The sequence below is a fragment of the Besnoitia besnoiti genome, chromosome I (genome assembly GCF_002563875.1).
Source record: "Besnoitia besnoiti strain Bb-Ger1 chromosome I, whole genome shotgun sequence".
Classification (NCBI taxonomy): Eukaryota; Apicomplexa; class Conoidasida; order Eucoccidiorida; family Sarcocystidae; genus Besnoitia; species Besnoitia besnoiti.
The window spans coordinates 5,902,793-5,925,521 of record NC_042356.1 but is presented as its reverse complement, the minus strand read 5'-3'; the positions used below and the strand labels follow the sequence as shown (position 1 = coordinate 5,925,521).

Below are 22,729 nucleotides of genomic sequence, written 5' to 3'. Positions count from 1 at the left end.
CCCTGATTTAGGCCTCTTCTGATGAGTTGTGGATTATGAAGTCTCTCCCTTCTCCCCCGCAACGCGGCGACATAACACGTTTGGAGGCAGCGATCCAAAATTGGCGACAGCACACTCGCGGCAACGCATGCCGTGGCACTTCACTGCCCATCGCGAGCTTTAGATGCTGGTTTGATGGAGGCAGCGGAGAGCATACAACGACTCAGAAGGACAGCGAAGCCCATAAATGAGAGGTGCCTTACATGAAGCACGGAAATAAGGACATCATCTATACAGTTTGTAAGTGATGCCCCCGTGTAACTTCCGCATCGAAGGTACTCGGATGCAACGCTCGCAGGCGGGGTTCACAGACTCGACTACACAGCATCAAATACAGGCATGAAGCCTGTCTTCAACGGCAAGGCAAAGCACCACAGAAAAAAGCAGTTTCGGAGACAAAGGACGACGGGAGAGACACATGAGGAGGGATTCAGGCGCGCATGTATCAATCGGTCGGGAGACGGCTAGAGAAATTGGCGGGTTCACTCGACACACGCACTGACCCTTCTCCCAAAGTCGGGGAGGGGGGGCGGGGGCGGCGGTGGAACAGATTCGGAGAGAGGATCGAAAGTGGAAGGGGCGTGTGTGTTCAGGCGCGGTCATAGCTTCACTTCTGCTTCTCGCCATTTTGTGGTGGCGTTTTCGGTTCTTTGTTCCCACAGACAAGCTCCCCCGCGCTGCCCAACCGTAGTATCGGTTGTATGATTCTTTCCTTGTGCGCGTTCGTTCTCCCTCCAACGTCTGTTCCGCGTTTCCGCGCATCTTTGCAAAATCTGGGTTCACCATGATGCAGCTTAACCCCCAGTTCGACGCCATCGGCAAGCAATTTGTTCAGCATTACTATGCTACGTTCGGGACTCAGCGGTAAGTTGCAACGGTCCATGCTGTTCCCAGACCGCACGAACGGCACACCATGCCACGTTCGCCCACTGCTCTTACTGTCCCTCCCGAGTGCAGATAGGGGCGCGATGGAAGGCGGAGCGCGGCTGAGATTCCCTAGAAAGCGGTGCTGCTTATTTTTTTGTGAAATGGGGCTCAATACGATGCCCGGAAGGTCGTGAAGGCGCCCTGCGACCACGTTCCCTTCATAGCCCGAGCGGGGGTGCGCCGGTGGTCACGCAAAGACATGTCAAGAGTGGCATATCTTCTGTGAGTATTCTGTGAAATCTGTGGTGACTCATCTCTCCACAAGTTCCACGTGATGTGGGTGACGAAAGACGTATTAATTCGTGGAAGCCTTAGAACAGATGTTGGAATCCTAAAGAAGACCATTGCGGCGGTTACGTAGGTCTAGCCGGCAACCGAAGGATAACGGGGGAGCGTCAACACCTCACTTATCTGGGATGAGTCTCACTTCGAGTTCCATGAGAGAGTGGCGTCCTCGCGGCTCACATGGCGCTCCAGCTGAGAAGGGGCAGCACAGCTACCGGCACTTGCTCAGAGTGTTCTCTTGCTCCACTGGGGGGCGGAGAACTGTTAAGAGGGGCTTCCGCTTTAACGTTTTTTCACCCTTTACTATACAATCAACGTCCGGCAGGGCTGCTCGTTGGGCATGCTGGTTCCGGATGTGTATTCTGGTCGTTTGTGTCGTGGACTGCAAGCTTATGGCTGCTACATGTTTGAGATCCGCTTCTTCGGCGGAGTTAGCTCCCTCCGAGTTTTGTGCGCGGCTTAAATCCGAGGGCCGACGACTTCCATGTGTCAATCAATTACTCGTTGTGCCTTTTGTCCACTCCAAAACGTGCTCCAGAGAGAAGCTGGCTGAACTCTACACCGATCAATCGATGCTGACGTACGAGAATGAGCAGTTCCAAGGCGTTGCCGCGATTTTGGGGAAGTTGCAAAAGCTTCCAGTAGTGGTGAAGCACAGCGTCATCACCTGCGACTGCCAACCAACTCCTAACAATGGAATCGTTGTCCTCGTGTCCGGTAAGAGGCCGACCTCAGCTTGGTCTTACGTGCGCAGCGCCGCGTGTAGGTAGTCGTGTACGATGGGGGGTGTGTATCAGAATCGTATATATATATATATGCAGATGTGTGTAAGGCATGAATATGAATCCTCTTGTCTCTCTGCCATTCTCCTGGCTTTGTGCGCGGGCTGTGGCAGAAAAGGCCATCTGTAAAATATTGAGTTCGACCCGAATTCCCATCTGTTGTACGTCGTACTGGATGCTGAATCGGCGCTGCGAAGAAACGTTAGTTTTATGAATGCTCCACGTGCATTTGCTTTTGTCTTGGTGCTTCAGGCGATTTGGCGATTGAGGACAACCCTCCAATGAAATTCTGTCAAACATTCAATCTGGTTCCTAACGGCGGAGGCGGTTATGCAGGTGAGGCAGGCTTGAACGGTGGGCGCGATTCCGTGGCGAAGGTTTTTGTGGGTGGAGTACCGCTGCATGCAAAATGAGTGGCTAATGAGTGCGTCTGTGCGTAGAACGTATTGCAGAGCCTCCCATACCGATCTCTGATGTTTGCTGCTTGCAGTATTCAACGACATTTTCAGACTGTGCATCGGCTAAGCCGACGCGGGTATCCACTTGGAGGAGCCAGTCGACGGACAATCTGAAGGAAAATATGACGTCATGTTCCTTGTGGTGATTGACGCTTGTGCCGGTATTCAAAGCGCCACACCGGGGGGAGGCGCCGCCCGCGACGGGGCCGGCGAAGTTGTACTCTCTTGTAGGAGTGCGGAAGAGCACAGATACTTTCAACTCGTCTGCGATCACTTTGGGTCCGTGCATCGTACTTGTAAGTGAGGTGGCATAAAGCAAACCGTCGATCGGATTTTGGTATTGTACCGGAGTGGCGGCGAGGAATGCCAAGCATGCCAGGTGGAAACTGGCTGGCACAGGTGACGTCGATGTGTGCAGTGTAGGTCAGCCCTGCAAGTTTGTTACTTCTCTTCTGGTGAGAGTGGCAGATGAAACACTTTTGTGCGGTGCGTCAGCCGAAGTCTCCCGTCCCCCTGCTGTAGGAACCAATTCTAAGAAACAACCTCGCTTACTGCTGTTTTTAAAGGGGTCTGATAATCGTGTTTTTTTGGGAGGCAGGAGGCGTCCTTCCAGCATCACTACGCGGGAAACACTATCTTTTACAGTATAAATGCGTCAGTGTGTTGATGTTCGCTTCCAGCTGTCCGTCAAATGGAGCTGCGCTAAGTGTGGCATTGGCCGAGTGTGCCAGTAAGCACCCACCGGCCGTGAGAGGTGTATAGATCTTTGTCAGTGCTTTTAGTTCGGAGAGCAGTGCTAAAGCTTTTTTCAGGGTTTCGCTGGTCAGGGGCGAGGCTAGAAGATAGTGTTAGTGACAGGCGCGGACGGGGGTGGAGTTACTTGACGTTTTGATCAGGATGATGCACAGCAGAAAGAAGTCCCCGGAGGCGAAGACGGCCCCGCTTTCGCTGTGAAGAGCCCATGTATTGCACCCTCCATGCATGACAGCAGAATAAGCGGTAGCACCGTTCTTCCCAGTCAAGTTGTGTCGCCTCTTGTGTGCTATGAACGCTTCGGAAGAGAACCTCTCAGCACAGAGTCGCCCACTGGGTACACGAGGATGCATCCCCATCCGCAAACTGGAACGTTGTGAGGGTTGATAGATCGTTCAGCCTCGCTAGCGCATGACGCTGATAAAACACGGTTGTCAAATCTCCCTTCCGTTCTGCAGCACGTACGCCATGTCTCGGAGGATTGTCACATTGGACAATCGGTTTTTCACCATTCAAAAAGTGATATCGGTGGTGCTCTTAATGTCTGTCGAACGATGAGCCTCCTCGGTCATTGCGCAGCTAATCCGCACAGAAGGAATAGAAGCACCCGCGTCATTTCACTTCGGTCCCTGTTCTGTCCAGGGGGTTCCGGACAAAGCAGGCTCTCCATTTCTTTAGCTTCTTCAAGTGTTCGAGCTTCAGTATACCTGCTAGTTTAGGCTGCCGGCGTGGCTAGTCCCCGCTATTGAGGGCTACGCAGATATATGCAGATATGTCCACTGCGACAGCGATCGGTCGTGCGGCGGCAGTGTAAATAATCATAGAGCATCTAAAACTCCACTGAAACATAGGCGTGTACTCCCCATCCAGTTTCTGTGTGGGTGGGGCGCGGCTAGACACTCGTCCAGGTTTCATTATGTTGCGATCCTTTCCGAGAGAAACGGCAGTGCTGTGGTGCGATGTGCAACTGTATTCGGTCCCAGCTGGAGCTTTTTCGGCTTTCTGCTTACATTAACTGCGAAGAGATCACCATATTATAGCGAAGAATATTTGCGCCTCAGTTCAATGACCCAGATGTTGCAGGTTAGGTTGTACAGTTCACCATATTCGGCTGAGCATGAGCAGTGTTGAGGTTCTCGGAGATGAAAGAAGTTGGGGTTTGTCGCACTTGCCAGGCTTGATAGTCTCTCTTCTCTAGGACCTGAGATTATGACGGCTGAGTCGCCCCTATGGCACCGAATCTCTGCCAGGGGGGACCGGTACTTGGGGGATGGTATGTAACCTCAGCAAATACCGACGGCAAGTCTGTGTTGCCACAAGCAGACATCGGGGCCATTTTAAAAAGCGTTAGGTCATCAGGCTGATTTCCTGCACGCAGCCTTGGCCCCATTGATAACGTCAGCCGTGGAAAGTTCGGAGGCCTCGCTGTCTACGAGGAACGGCATGGCGGCAGGCGAAATTACGCAGATTGCAACGGCGCCGGACATTGTTAGACCATGAGGCTGAAGAAACCGTGCTACAAGGTCGGAAGCTTTCTGGGTGTCGATGTCTTGAGTTTTCCAAGAAGCTCCAACCCTACCTGCACGCCATGCGCACAGCACGGTGATACAGTACTTTCAGGCTCAAATGTGGCGCTACACCACGTGTTACGCTGTAGTTTTTGGTAGCGTTGAATGTGCGGCGACGGGTTGGGTGAGTTTATGCAGAACGCCTTGCTCATGCTACAAGATGCGTGTACTAGGCGCTGAGGCGATGCTTCCGATGGCACGGGTCTGCTGTCGCAGAGTAGGGTGCAGCATTGCGTACTTTCGGGCTGGTCGACAGTGTGTCACGGTTAGCTGGTACAAAACGGATATACCTATATCATCGGAGTAAGATTCATGACTTGCCACTGACTGGGCCGGCAGTATCTCCGCATGCTGACTTAGCCACAAATAACAAAGTGCTTCTAGCACACAAGCACCAACGGAGTCCCTGATCCCCGTCAGCTCTTGCTGTCGCCTCACATCACACCAGTCGCACGTTGAGCAGGTGCCTGGCAATAAATTGCAGACGGCAGGAGCCCGGCACCAAGACGATTTTTTCCGCCAAGTTCTTTTCATAAGCGTGTGTCTCTCCCTGCTGGCGGCGCCTGCCCAGACGTTTGAGTAATCTGTTGATCGTTTCTACGGTTTCCCTGACTTACCGGCAAACTCCTCGAGGAAGCAAGCAGGATCGATGTCTGTGAGGTTGCAGTCGAAGCCGGCGGTGTCAGCGATGGTAGCGCTGCTCTGCTTGAATTCGTCCGACTGCGTGAGCATCCCACCAGGGATCTGCTGAAGTACATCACGTACGCGGTAGTTATCCTCGTCTCCAAGCAGCTCGAAGAGCATACCGGTTGGGGACCCGCCAGACGCAAATAAGTCGGCGAGATCGATGTCTTGCGCCGATGAGACGCTTGTCAAACCAAGAACCACGGTGACAAAAATAGAAAAAAGAGCCATCTTGGTCGACGCTGACAAACGCAAAGGGAAGACGCGGCCTTGACAGAACAGTGAACTTTGTGCGCTTTTGACGATGCTAACTACCTGGTTGTGCTCGCCAGCAGCGAGTAACAGGACCGATTCTTTGCTGTAGAGGTGCTGCGAAACTCGTCTAGCCTGGGATAAGTATGGTACGTATCCAGGACAGAGTAGTTGAAGGTGTTCGCCACTACATTAACTGCTACGATTTACAAGAGGTAACAAGCTCTCCACAACGCCTCCCTTGTCCACCGTCGTTTTTGGCTGCCTGACCTCAGGGGACGCTGAGGCATACAGTTACAGTAGGCACTCTCTTGGGCTGGCAACGTCGTTGCTGCAGCTCGATAGATAGATGGGAATAGACGAGTGTTTCCCTTCGCTCCTGCTGAATTTGTTTTCGTCTGCTCCAAGATGTCATCCTCGACAACCGCCCGCTACGAAGAAATTGCGCACTTGGGTCGCGAAGGGGTATCTCGCGTGAGAACGTAGTCTACGGCATTTTTTTATTCTGATGCGTTCGGCAAAACACCCGTATCTTTCTTCCTACAAGGAGTGAACAGTTTGTGGTTTGAGACCGTACGCGGTCACTAAGTCGTGTCTGTTTCGTGCTTGACACGAATCCGCGTGCCGTCTTCAGCAGGTTTCCTCATACGTGGGTCACTATACGATTTGAACTCCCCACATGATGAAGGTCTTTTTACCCGCCATCGCTATATTTATCTTTTCTGGTCTCTCTCTCGCTAATGCGGAGCCAGGTGAGGGCGATTGAGCCGCGCCATATCGGCCCTACACGGAACATCACATGCAGGGACCCATCGTTTCTCATACATGCATAAAAAATATTAAACTTCCACGTGGGAGCTTCGGCTGCCGTCAGCGATGTGTTTATAGTATCTCGCCCACACTTGCCCACCCGTAAGAAGGGTGCAATGTAGAGCGTTACTCCTGATTACGTGTTGTACCCGAAGTGATTCCGACCTCCTCGGGCAAATGCTGTTGAAGGGGTGCAGTTGGTTCCATCCCGTAGTATCCACCAGCAGGCTCGAGACAGACAGCAGAAAGCGTGACCACCGGGGATATCGTGCTCGCCTGCTTGGAAAAAAGTCGATGGCGCAGACGGCGGGAGAGTGCGTGGCAGCGCGGGGTGCCTCATTGGAAAGCTGACGGTAGCGCACTCGGAACTGCCCCGCGAATGGGGGCAAACACTCCAGTGATGGTGCCTTTGTAGCATCAGCCGTCAGTCTTCCTGTCTTGCCTTCAGACACTGACTGCCAAGGAGAGTACGGTCCGTGGTCTGTGTGTGAGCCGCTGGAAGGCCACGCAACTCACCACGACACCGACGACGATTTCAAGCTTGACCGCGGCCCTGATGGAGAGTTTATTAATGACTGCTTCCATTTTCAGACGTACAAAATTTTGGTGCCGAAGAGTGGTAACGGGCGGGAGTGTTCACGCAAAGCAGGTTCCAAGAGATTCAGATACTGTGACGACTGCAGCACGATTCCCTCGGTTCACAAACGCATGGAGGCCCAACAGGCAACAGACTCACTTCGCACATTCACAATCATTGCGGGGATGTTTTGTTTGTTTGCAATGGTAGCCCTAACAGCTTTGTGTGTGCGAAAAGTCTTAAAGGACGCTTCATTACGGTCTGGGCAAGTCACTGTGTACGCGCCGGAGCCTCCTAATGCTGCCGTTCACCAAGGATATCCAGCTGGTGTTCGTGCAGCTCATACTACTCCTGCGGCGATCATGACTCCGGAATACCATGTACACTCCGCTAAAGCACTCACTCCAGAAACTGATCGTAATACTGAAGCTGGTGGTTCTGAGTACTGTGCATAACGGAGGCGAGGCCACGTAGTGAGCTACTGCGGAGCAGCGCGATCGAAACTCAGGTTTTTTCCCATGGTACTTGGCTAAGCGTAAAAACTGCCTTCTCCCTCCATGCGCAGCTATCCGCGCCGTGCTGCTGCGAGGTTTCGGGGAACTTCCTTTTCCCCTTGCCTTGATCCTCTGTCCTCAATGTGAAGTGCTTTCCTTCGACGAGAAACAACGCGAACACAATTTGTTTCTGTCTGTTGCTGGCACGCTTACTGTCACGTTCGAATGTGGTTGCCCGAGGCGGGTCCGAGTCACTGGTATGCCACACGAAACTTGATCCTGAGTAGCGGCGTCACTGATTCGCTGGCGTGTAAGACGTATTAATGCTGGTGATACGACTGCCACCGAATAGAAAGCCACTCGACCCGCTTGCTATACGGTCATGTTCCCCCTCTTGTGACTAATTTCGGCTGCACATCCGCGAGGTGGTGCCGCAATCACACGTCGCGCTGCCTCATTGTACGAGGGCAGGTCCATCACGCCGACTGACCGGTATGCAAACTCCCAGTGCTTCCCCTTCCCGCTGAGCAAACTCTAACATTTTCCGCATCTGGTGTGCAGGCACGTGTTTCCTTCCATGTGCCTCATGCCATCCTCCCCACATCAGCGGAGGGCGGTACACAGCATCACCGCGTCTCCCAAATACCGACACCCTCATCACGCGTATGTCCCCGTCGCTTTGACTATCCGAAGTTTTCGCCTTCCAGCACGCAGGCGACATGACCAACTAAACCACTTCTGAGTCTCTGCAATGGTTATTAAAGCAACAAAATTTAGTGTTGTTGGTGGCAGGCGAACAAGGAAGCCAGAAGCCATTTTTTAGGCCTCTACAGACTGTCTTCTCGCTGTTGCGTCGCCAACGTGGGAAACGCAACGGTCGAGACACACTGTCGCCATGGTGAGCCGCGCGGCGGTCTCGCGCGACGGCGGTACTCTATTCAAATTCGCTTGGCAGCGTCCAGCAGTGGTGGGCGGTGGACGGTGGCGCAATCACCAACAGCAGTGACGCGATTATCATACACTCCGCGCGAGCAACTCCTCAATGATCAAATTCCATGTTTCGCTTAGTTTTGAGTGGAACTTCCACTGGTCGCCGTTAAATGATGTTTCTCAATATCTTTTGACCGTGCGGCCTCTTCGAATCCCTGGAGACGGCCCTTCCATCCGCTTTCCGGTTGACCACAGGTCGCGCACGCGGGTTACCATTGGTCTGCAGAACAACAACAAGCAGCCAGCACTTTACCTCGTGTGTGCATTTGTAGTTGTGTGGGGCTCTACACCGGTCCTCGTTTCATTTGATGAGAAGCTCTAGTTGCATTGTTTCCCCACCCTGTTTCCACGGTTTGGCAAGTTATTATCGATATCGTCTCTGGCGAAATCAGGGGAGGCCGCCGTACAGCCTGCCACGGGGAATGTGCCCTCCCCAGCGCAGGGAACGGCGCGCTGCGGGATTTCCTGCGAGCTGAGGGTACCTTAAACGGCAGATTGTACGCATATTCGAGCATTGCACACAAGGATTGACCTGCTGAGTATGCTTGTCCGACGAACTCAACTAACTGATGCCAAGGATCGTCGAGACGCGTCTCTTGGCCGTCTATCCGGCGTTGTGGGCGGCGGTGGTCGTCGGTGAGCAGGTCGAGGCATTCGGAGGGGGGGAAAGTCAAATTGAGCTTGGGACGTTCTTCGGAGTTGTTAAACGAATGCACGACGTCGTGGGGATGACTGTTCAAGCTTTTCTGCTGTAGTGCGATAAAGCCACTGATTAATTCCGCCTGCTTGGCACAGGGTATCGGTCGACGCATTGGTGTTCACGTTCGGTAGCCGGAGCCGGAGAGGCACGCTGAGACGCGGCTGTTCTCAGGAAGTGTTTTCCGTGTCCAGTGCTTTGCGCCTGGTGGGCACCTCCCCTCGACGTTCACTGTGAGAACAAGTAGTTTTCTTGAGAAAGTGAACCAGAGTAAGAGCGCGTGCTTCGCGTTGTACGTAGCGCCTGACAGTGACCGACCGGCACATCCGTTAGTTCGCGGGGAAATATTTCAACGCCGTTGACGCTGGCAGCTTGAGCGCTGCCAGTGAGCCGGTCTTTTTTTTCGTGTTTCCTCAGGATTCCTTTATTATCTAGAAACAGAGAGAAAGCTCGGTGGAGGGGTTGCGGATTCTTCCAAGCAGGTACCTCTGTTTGTTCACGAGCCTGCGTGGCGTGCTATTAGCGGAGTCGGTCCCACTCAGGGCGAAGCTCGTCTCCTAGGTGGAATGCAGTGCACTGGTAACAGTGTAGTAACAAGTAGCGGCTGGTGCGTGATTTACTTGGGCTTCATTATCTATGGCACGCCTGGAAACGGTCTGCGCATGGGAGACGCGTTCAGTCAATCATGCGCTTACCGGCCACGGTTAGTTTGTTGATGCGGCAGACTGGTGGCATATTCAAAGGGTACATCAGAAGAAGAGTTTAGTAACAGCCCGGAAGGTCACCTCTGAGCGTTTCATCGGCTCTTCCGCCAGGGACCTGCTGTGGTATGTTCTTACAAACTCATTCGAGAGAAGTTCTCTGCACCATCTATCGTACTTGCATTTGTGTGGGACATAGTCCTGGGGCTGTCACGCGTGAGCGTAGTCGCATTAGAGTCAGCACGTTTTTGTGTGCCAGCGTGGTTGCGAGAGGCGGATTGAAGCGTTAGCGTACGTTTCAAAAAGGCGTTTGGCCTCTTCGCGGTTTTCGACAGGCTTGCCTAACGTTTCGCTCGACGAACTAGGATCTCCCCGCAGCCTGTTGATGGCAGTGTATTGATCGGCTGTGGCTCGTTGTTGGCGTGAGGAGGGGGGAGACAGAAAATTGCAACACACGTAACAAGCAGTTGTCGAAGTCATGATGCAAGGACAGGGATTCACGGCGGGGTCGGACCGGTCGTTTCCTTTGGCGGATCGTGACTATCCATTTCGATCGGAACCGCCGTCTCCAGCGCTTTCAGATCTGGACGACGGTGCTGTCACGCCTTCCGGACCATCCTGCAGCTTCATTCCCCTGCTATCGGCATCTCGGACTGACGATGTTGATGGACGCGATCTCGTTGGCGCTTCCGTCTCGTGTGAACCGGGGACAGGGAACCGAGGCAAACTTCAATTATCGCGGTGCAGCTCGGAATCCTTCCTGCTACAGGAGACAAGTCCGTTCACCACTCTTGCTCTTCCAGATGCCAGCGATGGCAGTTGGCTGGACCTAAGGCATAATCATTCATACGGTAGTTGCCGCGACGGCGATGTTGGTTTCGGACTATTTGGGGCGCAGCTGCAGGCGCCGGGCGTTCTTGAGCTGCTGGCCACTGAGGCGAGTTCTTCGTCAGCTCCTTTGTCGCCGTGGGATTGGAGCGCCGGCTCAGGCGAGGTTGGAGCGACGATAGAGGGACAACATGCGCAAGGTTGCTCATGGCGCAAACTCTCTGAAGACGTCCCGGGTGGGAAAGACGCGACAGCGTTAACAGAGCAAGAAATCCAGGCGAAGGAGGGTGAGATTAGCCCCATCGTTGCGCACGCGGGAAGGCAAGGTGCCGCGGACGTGACGAAAGGCCCCCGGCTGGAGGGTGATGGAGAATGCATTGCACCAAGCAGTCTCATTCGTCACATGGGCGCCCATGTCTCTGACAGTGAGCTACAACCATGCAGGGAGTTGCTGGGGACTGCACCAGGTGAACCATCTAAAAGCGGGGCATGCACCTCGGTGGTTGCAGAAAGAATGGGATCTTCGACGACAGCGAGTACCCAGTCTTCCTCTTTGAGATCAAGTCCGCATGACTGGAGCCCCATGACACAAGTCCAGTGTCCCACATTCACGCAGGCGGGTGCCGCGTACACGCAGTTAACGACTCCATGGGCATTCGGACAGGTACGCAAGGCAGCTCAGGAGAATATGCGGGAGAACAGTCTGCATCACCGCGAGCAAGGGGTACGCCACAGAGCAGAGTGCTGCCGCGACTATGCCTGGCAGACAAATGATTCAGGGGGAGCTACCCCCGTGGTCAGCCTGCAGCGCCCAGGAGCAGGATTCCACCAAGGTTCCAGACACGAAATAGGTGGACTCGCGGCAGAGCACGTGAATAGGGCCGGTGGTATGGGACATACACCTTCGCCGAGAAACCTTCAAGTCACTCGCTGTGTGATTGGATATGAGCACGGAAACACTTCAACCGACTGCGGAAGAGATCGCACACCACGTGGTGCTTCTCACGATAAAGAATCTTACGAAGCCAGTCTCGGCTTTGGGACAATGAAGTCAGCGATGGCAGAAATGTGTATCAGCCCGTCGTCTCTGACGCGGTCCACAACGGCATCGTCTATGACCGCGTTGCCACCCGATAAAGCTGATCCCTCGTGGGTAGTTTCTTCTCCATCATGGTCTGAAACTGATTCCGATTATGTACGAGGCAGTACGGGAGCAAGCTGTGAGGCTCCCAGTGATGGTACGTTTCGTGGCTCATACGTGGTAAGGGTTAACGAGAGAGTCAACCAATCCTTGCCAGGGACGGTGAGTGTCTGCATTGGACGTCCGGCGGCTAATACGGTCTGCCCAGTCGGTGTGTGTGGCGCCGCCCATACCCGTCAAGTCGTCCGCGAGGGTGTGGGGATTTGGAGTAGGAACCAAGGAGTACTGGGGAAGGCCGACGGACGGTGGGATCGTATTGCACACTTCGGTGCTCCCAGACAGCTTTCGGTGGAGCGTGGCGTCACAGGAGTGGAGCACCAGAGGGAGGTTGTAGGCTGTCGACAGTATCCAGAGAGGACAATGTCACTCCCGTCGGCGTTCCAGTGCCCGAGCTTTGTTGGATCCCGGCCGATGGGCGCCATGAGCGAAGTCGTCGACCCATTCGCAGGTGTGCAGGTTCGTGGGCAGCCAGGGCCCCGTCCCATGGACATGGGTCGTCTTTCAAGAAAAGTCCATTGTACGGTTCCGCCTTCTCGTTGCTTAGGAACAGGGGCATTTGCGAGCCATCCCGTGTACACGGGTTACGCAGGAGACACGAATGCGCATATCCTGGTTCCAGATACCGTGCCAGATCATGCCAGACACATCACTTACAGCGGGAAGGGCGCATGCGCAGGCCATCGCCAGTACGAGGGGGTGGCTGAGGAGAGAAGAATAACTGACCAGGCTTCGGGAGACCCCGCGTGGTTGAGCTGCTCCAGTGAGCTGCCAGCCGGTCACAACTCGGGAAGTGAATACCAACACCTACCTGGCGCGTCGCCGTCAGCTGGATGTCTGGTTGGTGACCTTACGTTTGCCGTGAAATCAAGCCATCACTACGGGGCTCCCACGGACGACTCATCTGACCCAGATCTACGACGCTTATATGAATCCCAGGACCCCGGGGGCAGCTGCAGTGGATGCAACGTCGATATGCCCGCGGGTACCAAACGAAGCAGATATGACTCTGAAGGGATACTCTTTTCAGAAGCTGTCATCAAGAAGGTTCGATCGAGTGGTGATAACGAAAATGAGGGCAAAAGACCCCCCATTTTCGATACGGAGTCTGCTTGTCCGGAGGTGGAAACGGGGGCTTGGCAGACGCTAGCCCCGAAGCTCTCCAGTTGTTCCAGAGAAGAATTAGAACGGTGTCAGGAAGACGGCGGCACGCAGTGCGACGAAGATAGCAGCCTGCAGTGGCACGAAGGATTCACACTTCCACTCGGCAAGGACGGACGTGGTGAACTGATCAAGAGGATGAGAAGTGTGCACAAAGCGGTAGGATACGTGAAATATACACAGCGTTTTTCTGCTAGGAATCTACTGTAGCTTTGTAGACGAATAGTACCCGGAAGTAGTCCACAAGACGGGCTCCCAGAACAGGAGCCGGATAGAACATGGATCTTTTGTCCAGGCGAATGCCGCAGTAACTGTTCATGTCATGTAACCGCGTAACGGGCGCGTTTGAATCAACGTTGTGCGTGATATTCCCATCTGTATGCAGCGCGCATGTTGGAAGTCTGCGGGAGCGGTCGCATGACTGTACTAAAAACCTGTATAATTTTTTTTCGTGAGCGACCGATCGACCGATGCCTTCGGATCACAGTTGAGTCATTTTCGTGTGCTGCATTGCTGCGTACTCCAGGATCGCGAGTTCTGTCGCTTCAGCCTTGAAGGCATGGGCATAGACTTCAAACGACTGGCCCACGCAACTGTTGAGGAATTATGGAAGATAGCGTATCGATGGGGGCTCTTTGGTTACGCGGTCAAACTCTCGAAGAAATATGGAAAGACCGCAACCGGCCCCTCAAGGAAGAAAGCAGTGCAGGCCTTGTCAGCAGTTCCCAGCCTTCAGCCGGCCTCCTCGGAGTGCAAGCCCAGCAGGTAAAGAAGCAGGACGGACGGTACTGAGGGAGTGTATGGGATGGATCCGCTTCCTCTCAACACCTTTGGCGTTCGGAGGCGAGCGTCGCCGCAGTGCCAGCGGACGACTAGTTTTATTTCTTCTGTATCTCCACGGCGTATATTATCTGTTAAACGTGGGAACTCATATGCAGCAGAAACGCCTGGACTGGAGCGATGCTTTGCGAACGTTCAAGTCCACACCGTCGCAGCACCCCACGCCAGCCCCCGCCTGGGTCAGGGTGCGTGGACCAACGTTGATTTTTTTATGCGCTTCGGTGCGTTAGATAGATACGCTCGAGGAATTTGCGCAGCTGTGTCCAGTGGCGTACCCGTTATTCGTCGACAATGGGTATCGTTCGTAGTGAGATTCAGTTGTGATTCCAGCTAAGAGAGAAGGCCATTCATTCTGACAGATGACAGAGGTTGTTTTCAATACAAGAGCGGTGGAGTTTAGCCTTGCAAACCAGCTGCCGTACCGTATCGTGGCGGGGGTACCATACTCGATGGGTTTCTTTCGTAGTGGGGAGTCTGTGTCATGCGGGTAGGCGCCTACGCCTTCCATGATAGAACGAAGAAGAGTTTTTGAAGCGTCACCGGCAGTGGACGGCAGCTGCTTGCTTGTATTGGGGGAGAGGTGACGAGAACAGGTTTCCGTGCTCAAATGCTCGATGAGAGATGCACCGAAAAGTACTGGAAATAAGTTTCTTTGTGCTTAGGGGGGGGGGTCACCCAAGGTGAGTGAAGAGCCCAAGTACCTCGGGGACGCAGACACACAATCCCGCTGTAGAAACCTTGACGAATTATAGCTGAGCTTCACCGTGGTTTTCTTTAAGGCATGCCGCAGGAGTTTTGAGCGGCGTTGGACTGGAACTATCGTTTGGGTTTCTGTTCGTATGACCGCCATTCCGTTACGGTGCTGGAAAGTGCATGGCTATCCACACGTGTACTTCCAATTTTTTTCGGGAGGGGAGGAACGACGTTTCTCCGGATTGCAGACGGTTCTGTATTGCCTGCATATCTCCCACAAATACCTGACTGTCCGAAAGATGATTGCAAGGGCAAGGGTTTTTCAGAAACACGGTCGGCTGCGCGCCGCGCACCGCAACTCTTGCCGACGCTTGACAGAACTGTCGATGCCGAGTAAACGCATCAGCTACATGGACGGAGGATTTTCCAGCCCGACTGACGGCTGGGAGTGGATTCCGGCGCGTTCAGTCAACATGGAAACGCCAGCCAGAGTGGATTCGACTGAAGAGAGGTGCACCTGGCCGGTGGTGATAAGTCTCCATGTCGCGCGTAGATGCGGCGGGTGCATGGGGCATTATCGCGAGACTACCCGAAAGACACTGTGTTTGAATTCGCCAACATGTATTACCAGCTTGCTCATTCATACGCTTCACTTAAACGTACTGAGCGAGAAATAGAAACGCGGCACGCGGGGAAGTCCCGTCATCGGGAACGAGGGAGCGCAGCTTAAGAGAACCGGGCGTGAGAAGGCAAGCCGAGTCACCACGACGCCGGCACACACTGGTCACAGTCGTAGAGGAGTCGCTACGAGGAAATCGCCACTCATTGAGTCTCGCGCTGACGTATCGCAACTACGAATCTATAGCGTGAGCTCAGTGTGTATGCTGCTGTCCTCAAAGCCATGAAAGTAATCATAGAGCCACCCGTTGACACGGTGTATTCTGGCGACATCACCGCTGGTATCGGACAGCATGCATGCCACCGCTCTCGTTTGGACGACGACGACGATGGCAACGATGCCCAATACTTCTTTTTCTGCAAAACACGGCAGTTTAAGGAAAAAGCCATTGTTATGCGTGTCGCATGAACTTTCATTTTGTTTTTCGAAGTAGCTAGCCGTTCCAGTAACTAAACACTGTCAGACATGACGCTCCGAGAGATTTCAACTTGTGCAGGCCCGCCTAGTCGCTCGCAGACCTCGAGCCTGCACACGCGACGGTAGCCTTCTGCGGTGCTTGTTGACTATAACTTACGCTACAACTGTGACGCTTCAATCAAGCGTGCCTTTTTGGCTGCCCTTTCGATTGTTGTCGCGAGGCCCGGTGTGCCACGTTATGCCTGCAGTGTTGCTAATGGATTCGGACTCTTCTTCTCCGGAATAATTCCTTTATCCGCGTGAATGTTTCCGTTCGGAGGTTTAGGAGCCAAAAGCTGCAGCGAGATAAAGTTTTTCTGATGCACTAGCAGAAACGGAGGTGCGGATATCTGTGGCGTATGATGCTCTGTCACCTTGGGACTCCGTCTAACCCGGCAGTGCATCAGTATCTGCTAGCACGTTCCTGATGAAGCCCCGCCACAGAAGAGCGGGGACGCTGGAGGCAGATTTGATCGCAGATCTGGAGGATGAGAACGATCGCATTTCGGCAGACGCAGAGTCCGGGGAACCCAACATACACTGCCGTCCCCCGCACGTCGTGAGCCACGAAGCCGGGGATAACTCTGGCAGGCTATCCAGAGCACACGATGGACAAATGTCACCAATTTTAGTGGATAGGCAGTGTGGCTCAGCGTACAACCGGCATGCTGAAATTTCGGATTGGTGCCCTGTACGCGTGCACAGCACAAGGCACCTCGTAAGCGCAGGCATCACACCTGCAACGACGCCGTCCGATCGTTTCTTCCTTTTGACGCATGCAGGGAGATCCCAAGTCAAGGCTCTACTAGCTTCAGCAGATCATGGGAACCTTCTAGAGGGAGCGCCAAATCTGAAAACCCGATTTTTGGAGCCGCCTCTAGCTGCATCAAATAGTGAGGACAAGGGACCGCAACAGACCTCTCAGCAGTATCGCTATTCGACAGGGTCAGGCGGTGCAACCGCATTCCCTCCTGCAGGCGAGAGAGATCAGGAAACCTGGGCACGACGTGAAGAGCAGGCAGACGACGATGACGACGGGCGACTCCCTGATGCGTGCGTTCAGTTGGACGAGCCTTTTCTTCTGCCACTGCTTTTGAGATTTTTAGGCGTCTCGATGTATGGGCGGCTATGTTGTGTGAGCAAAAGCTTGAAGGAGGCATGCGAAGGCCGATGTCGCAAAACTGCGACTGCGGCGACGTGGGGAGGTCCAGGAGGGCTGAATCAAGACCCAAGAGACGGAGCGGGCGGGTTACGGCACCTGACTTTGCTCGCTGTAGACGAGGAAAAGAGTTCCGCTCAACCTGTATTCAATTCTCATCGAGGCACAACCTCGTACGCTCCGGAGAATTCGACGAGTTCCTCCTCCATCATATGCGACGATGCTTTTTTTCACGAGAATGGGGATTTCTGGCTTACGTTTCTGCGAGATCATTTCCCTGGGTCATTCAACGAAGAGCTGGAACTGCTGGAAAGCTCCAGACATCTTGCTCGAGGAGGGGGCACTGCTGGAGCTGTCGGAGCTGTGGCAGCTCGGCAACTGCTTCGAACGGCCAAAGTTGCGAGACAGCACGCACAACAGGTGGCTCGTCAAGTTGAGCTGCTGCGGCAGAGCCGTGAGCGTGAAGAAATGGTTGCTGCACAGCGGTTGCGACACGAACAGGACCAAGCCCATGCCCACCTGGTGGAGCTTGCGGATGGCGCTACTGTGTGCCGGGCGCGGATGCACTGTGACGTGTTTGAGCCGACCCAGATGACTGGTGCGCCTCCAACGCTTCGCACTGCTGGGGACTCGGCGGCTCCCGACTCTGACATAGGGAGCGGCAGAGACACAGCAGAGCCAGAGTGCAAGTATCGGAAGATCTTCCGGTCGCCCGCGACATTCCTTCCACGCAGCTGTTCTGTGGAAATCGCTTCGTCTGCTGCCGAGAATGTTGGGAATGACGTTGGCAGTGGAGAGACATCCCATCAGGCGGGATCGGCTGTCCCTTCGTTTGCAATGACGGGCGTATGTCCTCTCGGACAGAGCGATGATTCGAGGGGCCCTCCTGCTGACGAGCGATCTCTGGGCGCGAGAGACGAAACATGTGCAAAGGCGCCACTGCTGACAGTTGGCTTGAATAACTCTCCACAATGCGCCGCCGTACGGCAAGGCCAGACACGGCCGCGAAACGATGAAAGTGACGGGACTGAGAACGGCGCGTTTGATGGGTGGAGGATTGGATCACCATCCGTAACGATGTCGGGGAACCGTGGAAGCCTTTTCGCGGAGAGTGCCCGAGTGACCGCTATCGGTTTGTCAGGCAGTCCTGCAGTTGTGGGAAGACGAGGGACAAAGGCACAGTCGGCAACGGGTTTGCAGGATCAGCTGCCGAAAGATCAAGTAGAGCTGCGGTCCAAGACGGAGGTTAAGGCACCGCTAGCTGCTCTCTGGAGGGAAGGATCAAGTCGCGGATCCGGGCGACCCTATAAAACGGAAGAAGACATCGATCCTCTTCTGCTCTGTGTGTCTGCGCGCTTGACCTGCATGATCCTGGTGACATCGTCTAAGACTGCAGAAAAATGGTAGGAAAGGTCACGTTGTATGCATGAAAGCCGTCGCCTCTCGGTCCAGACCACCGAAGTGTAATGGTGCACATTGTTCCAGAGTAAATCTTTTGCTAGCTGCTGGGACATGCACGCTGCTTGAAAGCCATTTGCCGACGTCTCTAAATTGCCAATTGTGTTGGCCTTCTCCGGCGGCGGGGCAGTTGGTCGTGTGCGCAGGAAGCTGTTGAGTGCAGGTAACCAGTGCTGAGGACCCGCTGATAAACAATGCCGATATGCGCGTGGGATCACCACGTCAGTCGACCAATCTCCACTTCGCTTTCCCTGGCCAGAATTCTCATGTGATCATAGTCATCGATGGCTGAGGGAGACGAGTGCGGCTCTGCGTGGTGCTGCGTTTGCCGCTCTCCGTTTCCACGCAGGCGCCAGCTTGATCTCATTGTCGGATGGCTCTGGTTCCAGCGCAACGTGCTTCGGCGGATGACTCTCTCTCAGCTAAGGCGGTATGTCAAAGAGTGGCATGAATTCAGATCCGTCTGAAGCGGCGTGCAAATGGCTAGGCGTAGTCACTGGGTTGTATTCACGAATGTGGCGGTGTACGCCCGTCGCATGCATCGCCGTCTACATATGTATATCCGTACGTATCTATTTGTCTTTGTATAAAATATAAATCTGTACACTTGCATGTATACGTGTGCACGAACCGCGTCGCACGTGCACCGCTGTGTCCCGATGGCGCGACACGAATGCAGCAGTTGCGGAAACGTATTTTGCTCCGATAGGGAGTAATGGCACTCCCGGCGATAGTAGCATACGCCGTCTGCGGCAGGATGCGATCTCGATTTTGGCGTGTCTCCCAGTCAGAAAGTTTGTGGGAATATTTTAACTGTGCTGATTCACGAGTCTACGAGTGTATGTGTATTAACCCTTGCAGTGAATTTTGTGTATCAGGTGGATGATAAAACGCCGCATGCCGAGAGAAGCTAGTCCTTTCTTACTAAAAGACGCACCTCGAGCGAGAATCAGCTGTTCAACGGGCGAGTTGATTGAGCTGCCAGATCAGGTGGAGAAAAGCGGTAAGCAGCTGAGCATTGCTCTGCTCAGGAAAGTCGCTGGGTTTCTTTACAGAGAGAATACATTCTGACTGTGTATGGCCTCCCTAATCGTGTTGATTTTGTGTGTGCTTTTCTGTGCTTAAGGGGATCACATCGCATGGAAGATGACAACCAAGAACTGGGAGCTTCTGTACGAGTCTGTTCAACTGGAGATGGGCTACAGAGCTAGAATGCTTGCCGAAAAGCTCTTTCAGCGACACCAGGTACGTATACCATTTAGGTCGCTACCCGGTGAGCGCAACATCCAGGTTCGCTTCTCATGCACAGAAGATACTGGTAGAACCCGCTGCTGAAGCTGGAGTGCTGCGGCACGCGGCGCACTCTGCGGGAGTAGCGGTGGTCAAATATTCGGCAGACGCCGCAGCGTTCATGTCTAGCTAGACTAATTCTGCGCGAAACCAACCTTCTACTTCCGTTCATTATATTCAGGGGCATATTGACGACGTGGGGAATCTCATCGAGGACCGTCTTGCACTGGAGCAGCATCTTCTATGCCTTCCGGTGTTTTGCGGCGATGTGCCCCGACAAGCCACTACTTGTGGATCCCAGCCATTTCCGGCGCGGGTACCCCCATGGAGGAAATGTGTTTCTCGGTTGCGCAGCCTTTTTAAAGGAGCTTTCTCAGTAAGTTCCTCAATTTTCTACAGCAGCAACCGCAGGTAGTTGATACCGGCAGATTGTTCGCATTCAAGTGCTGCATTTGGCTGTCAGGTGACGACCCTGTTTACGCTTAACACTACGTTTCTCTTGCAGCTTCTGCAGGGGCTAAACGAGGCCTGGGACGACTACGAAGAATGGGCTGAGATGACGTGCCAAGCCCTGGACTGCTTGGACTTCCGCATCACACAGGAAAGGGAGGCATGTGACCAACGGTGGCCACACACACCGAATCTCGGGGATGTCGCGAAGCTGCAGTTCCGGTACGCGGCGTGTATAGTTCGACGCGATATATAAATGGCATGGCTTCGCCGAGATGAGCTCGCTGGTTGTCATATGAGAACTGCTGCGCAGTGAGGGTTAGGTGGGATCGTACCTGCCCTTGCGGCATGCCATGTGCGTAGCTTGTCGTGACTGAGAATCATGTAGAATTCCCAGTAGCGCAGCTCAGCATCGGCGCTGGTGGCTCATCCATGTTGCGTGCGAAATTGCAGCTAACTAGTGTAGACCCTTTCAACGGTCGATATACAGGCGCGATGGAGGGTGACAGCTCGTATATCTCCACTCTGAGCTGCGCACGTGATACCATGCTTGCAGCACGTATGCATGTGGACCGCAGGACCTTCTGCGTTTTCGACTCCCGGTTGATGCACTGCATCTGCGCAAGCGTCTATGCTCTTATTCACGAGCTCGAGGAACAGCGTAGTCGGTCATCCGCAATCGTCTCGGGTTGGTTGACGACCGCCTGGTCGTCGACAAGCCATCACGCCGAGATGGCGGGGGCTGCCGCTCGGCCAGTCGATGCCAGCTCCGGCCTGGCTGAAACGGCTAATTTTCCGCAGGAAACACGCGTTGCCACGCGCGAGACAACGTTGTCAAGAGCCCGCCGAGCCAGGTGAGACACCTTCGGTGCGAGTGCTTTACACTTGCCAGGACCCCAAGTGGGGGTGGTCCCATGGGTGAATGCTGTACGTTTGTGAAAGACGCATTTGGTGTTTTGTGCTTCCCCTTCGTATGCTGCAGTACTGTGGAACTTTTTGAAGCATCGATGCAGCGACTGGACGAGTTGGATGTGGCGGATGACGGCTTGAGCTCACGCCCGACGAGAGAAGAATTCCAGAAGTTTATTGTGACGCCCATCAAGGGGACCTCTAGTCGCTTGTCGAACGCCGCGTGGTGTTGTCCGTAAAAATCGATGCGTACTTGCTGAAGAAGAATGCGGTTATCATATGAATGACAATTGAAGTTTTGCTATGTACGAACCGAGGATACCTTGTCAATGAAAGAAAAGACCGGAAAACAGTGTTCGCCGCTACTGAACACGTCTAACGGAGAGTGTAGCTGTACATCGTTTCGAATCGGACGGGACGGCAAAGGTTCGCCTGTCGCGATACCAGAAGCTTTGAGCGCATGTGACCACACGTCACGGCCCCTCAAGCACTGCTTACGAAGCCGATGTGCACTATTCAACCGCAGTACTGTATATACTCATTTGAAGCGAGCACACCAAAGGATCTCAGAAGGACTCGGAGAAATGTATCATTTGTAAACTTGCTCAAGGAGCGACCCATTGGTTCACGAAAGCCGCAACGGCGGCCACGTTGTCAGAAAGGTCGCTGAAACTGTCGCTTTGCAACTCTTTCACCTTCTCCTCACCAAATGCCTCAATCGCCTCATCAAGCAAGACTCTGAAGATCTCACACTCGACGTTTTCCCTGATTTTCTCCTCTTTATAGTGACGCTTTTCGAGACGATCGTACAGGACTGCAGTATCAGCTCGCAGGACGTACACAAAGTCGAACCACTCTTCCGGCATGAAGTCGCAGGAGTGGAAGTCAATGATTTTGTTACCCTCACTGACAATATCCTCAAGCCTATTCACCACCAAGTCCTCGTCAAATATGCTACAGTTTTTTTCGTCGTCCCATTCAGTAAACAAACGCTCGTCTTTGATAAGCTGCCCCACATTCACATGGTCCATCCCCGTCTCCTGCGCCAGTTGGCGACAAAATGTAGTTTTACCCACTCCCGGGGTGCCTGTCACGAGAATGTTCGGCCGATTTCGCATGATGCTCGCACATTCATTGCAGCGTCAGTCGTTCTTAAAAGGTTTGCTAGCGAGAGAAACAACGCTAAAAGTTAGAAGACCTTCCCTGCGTGAATCGATAACGATGTCAACATGCGCATGCTGATATGGTTTGAAAGGTAGTTTGCTGTGCAGAGGTGCAACTTTTCGACGCAAGCGTCTGTACACATAAGCCTTGCTGGGCAAAACAAAAGAGGGCCGAGTTGTATTGCAGCTCACCCTATAGCCAGGCGAATCGTTTTGTTGTCCTCTTTTGCAAACATAATGAAGTGGAGCATCACATTAACTATTGCTGCTACTGCTTTGCCGCAGATAGGCGGTCTGAAAGCGTATGAAAATGGCAAGGCTTCGGCCCTGACTACATCGTTTGGGGGTCTGCCGGAAGACGATGTACCCGTTGCTTTGGAGCTCTGGCACGCAACACAAGACGCTACAAAGGCGAAGAAGGTAGCACG

The 22,729-nt window shown here is 53.7% G+C and overlaps 6 protein-coding genes across 6 annotated transcripts; 4 read left to right on the top strand and 2 right to left on the bottom strand.

The window, feature by feature from the left end:
- Positions 1-823: 823 nt before the first annotated feature.
- Positions 824-2,558, top strand: BESB_008380 (putative nuclear transport factor 2; the record flags this gene model as incomplete). Its single annotated transcript, XM_029359592.1, has 4 exons — positions 824-903; positions 1,790-1,968; positions 2,286-2,369; positions 2,524-2,558. 4 exons carry the CDS (start codon positions 824-826, stop codon positions 2,556-2,558), a joined length of 378 nt encoding a protein of 125 aa, XP_029222505.1.
- A 2,041-nt stretch (positions 2,559-4,599) lies between these two features.
- Positions 4,600-5,727, bottom strand: BESB_008370 (uncharacterized protein; the record flags this gene model as incomplete). Its single annotated transcript, XM_029359591.1, has 2 exons — positions 4,600-4,823; positions 5,430-5,727. The coding sequence occupies 2 exons, from the start codon at positions 5,725-5,727 to the stop codon at positions 4,600-4,602; spliced, it is 522 nt and encodes a 173-aa protein (XP_029222504.1).
- A 703-nt stretch (positions 5,728-6,430) lies between these two features.
- Positions 6,431-7,590, top strand: BESB_008360 (uncharacterized protein; the record flags this gene model as incomplete). The annotated part of the gene is made up of 2 exons (XM_029359590.1): positions 6,431-6,500; positions 6,980-7,590. 2 exons carry the CDS (start codon positions 6,431-6,433, stop codon positions 7,588-7,590), a joined length of 681 nt encoding a protein of 226 aa, XP_029222503.1.
- Positions 7,591-10,495: 2,905 nt separating this feature from the next.
- On the top strand, positions 10,496-13,973 carry BESB_008350 (uncharacterized protein; the record flags this gene model as incomplete). Its single annotated transcript, XM_029359589.1, has 2 exons — positions 10,496-13,363; positions 13,731-13,973. The coding sequence occupies 2 exons, from the start codon at positions 10,496-10,498 to the stop codon at positions 13,971-13,973; spliced, it is 3,111 nt and encodes a 1,036-aa protein (XP_029222502.1).
- Positions 13,974-16,488: 2,515 nt separating this feature from the next.
- BESB_008340 (uncharacterized protein) lies at positions 16,489-21,377 on the top strand (the record flags this gene model as incomplete). The annotated part of the gene is made up of 8 exons (XM_029359588.1): positions 16,489-18,434; positions 18,839-18,919; positions 19,368-19,492; positions 19,616-19,734; positions 19,961-20,155; positions 20,285-20,451; positions 20,808-21,083; positions 21,212-21,377. The coding sequence occupies 8 exons, from the start codon at positions 16,489-16,491 to the stop codon at positions 21,375-21,377; spliced, it is 3,075 nt and encodes a 1,024-aa protein (XP_029222501.1).
- Positions 21,378-21,743: 366 nt separating this feature from the next.
- Positions 21,744-22,256, bottom strand: BESB_008330 (the record flags this gene model as incomplete). Its single annotated transcript, XM_029359587.1, has 1 exon — positions 21,744-22,256. The coding sequence occupies one exon, from the start codon at positions 22,254-22,256 to the stop codon at positions 21,744-21,746; it is 513 nt and encodes a 170-aa protein (XP_029222500.1).
- Between the last annotated feature and the right edge of the window lie 473 nt (positions 22,257-22,729).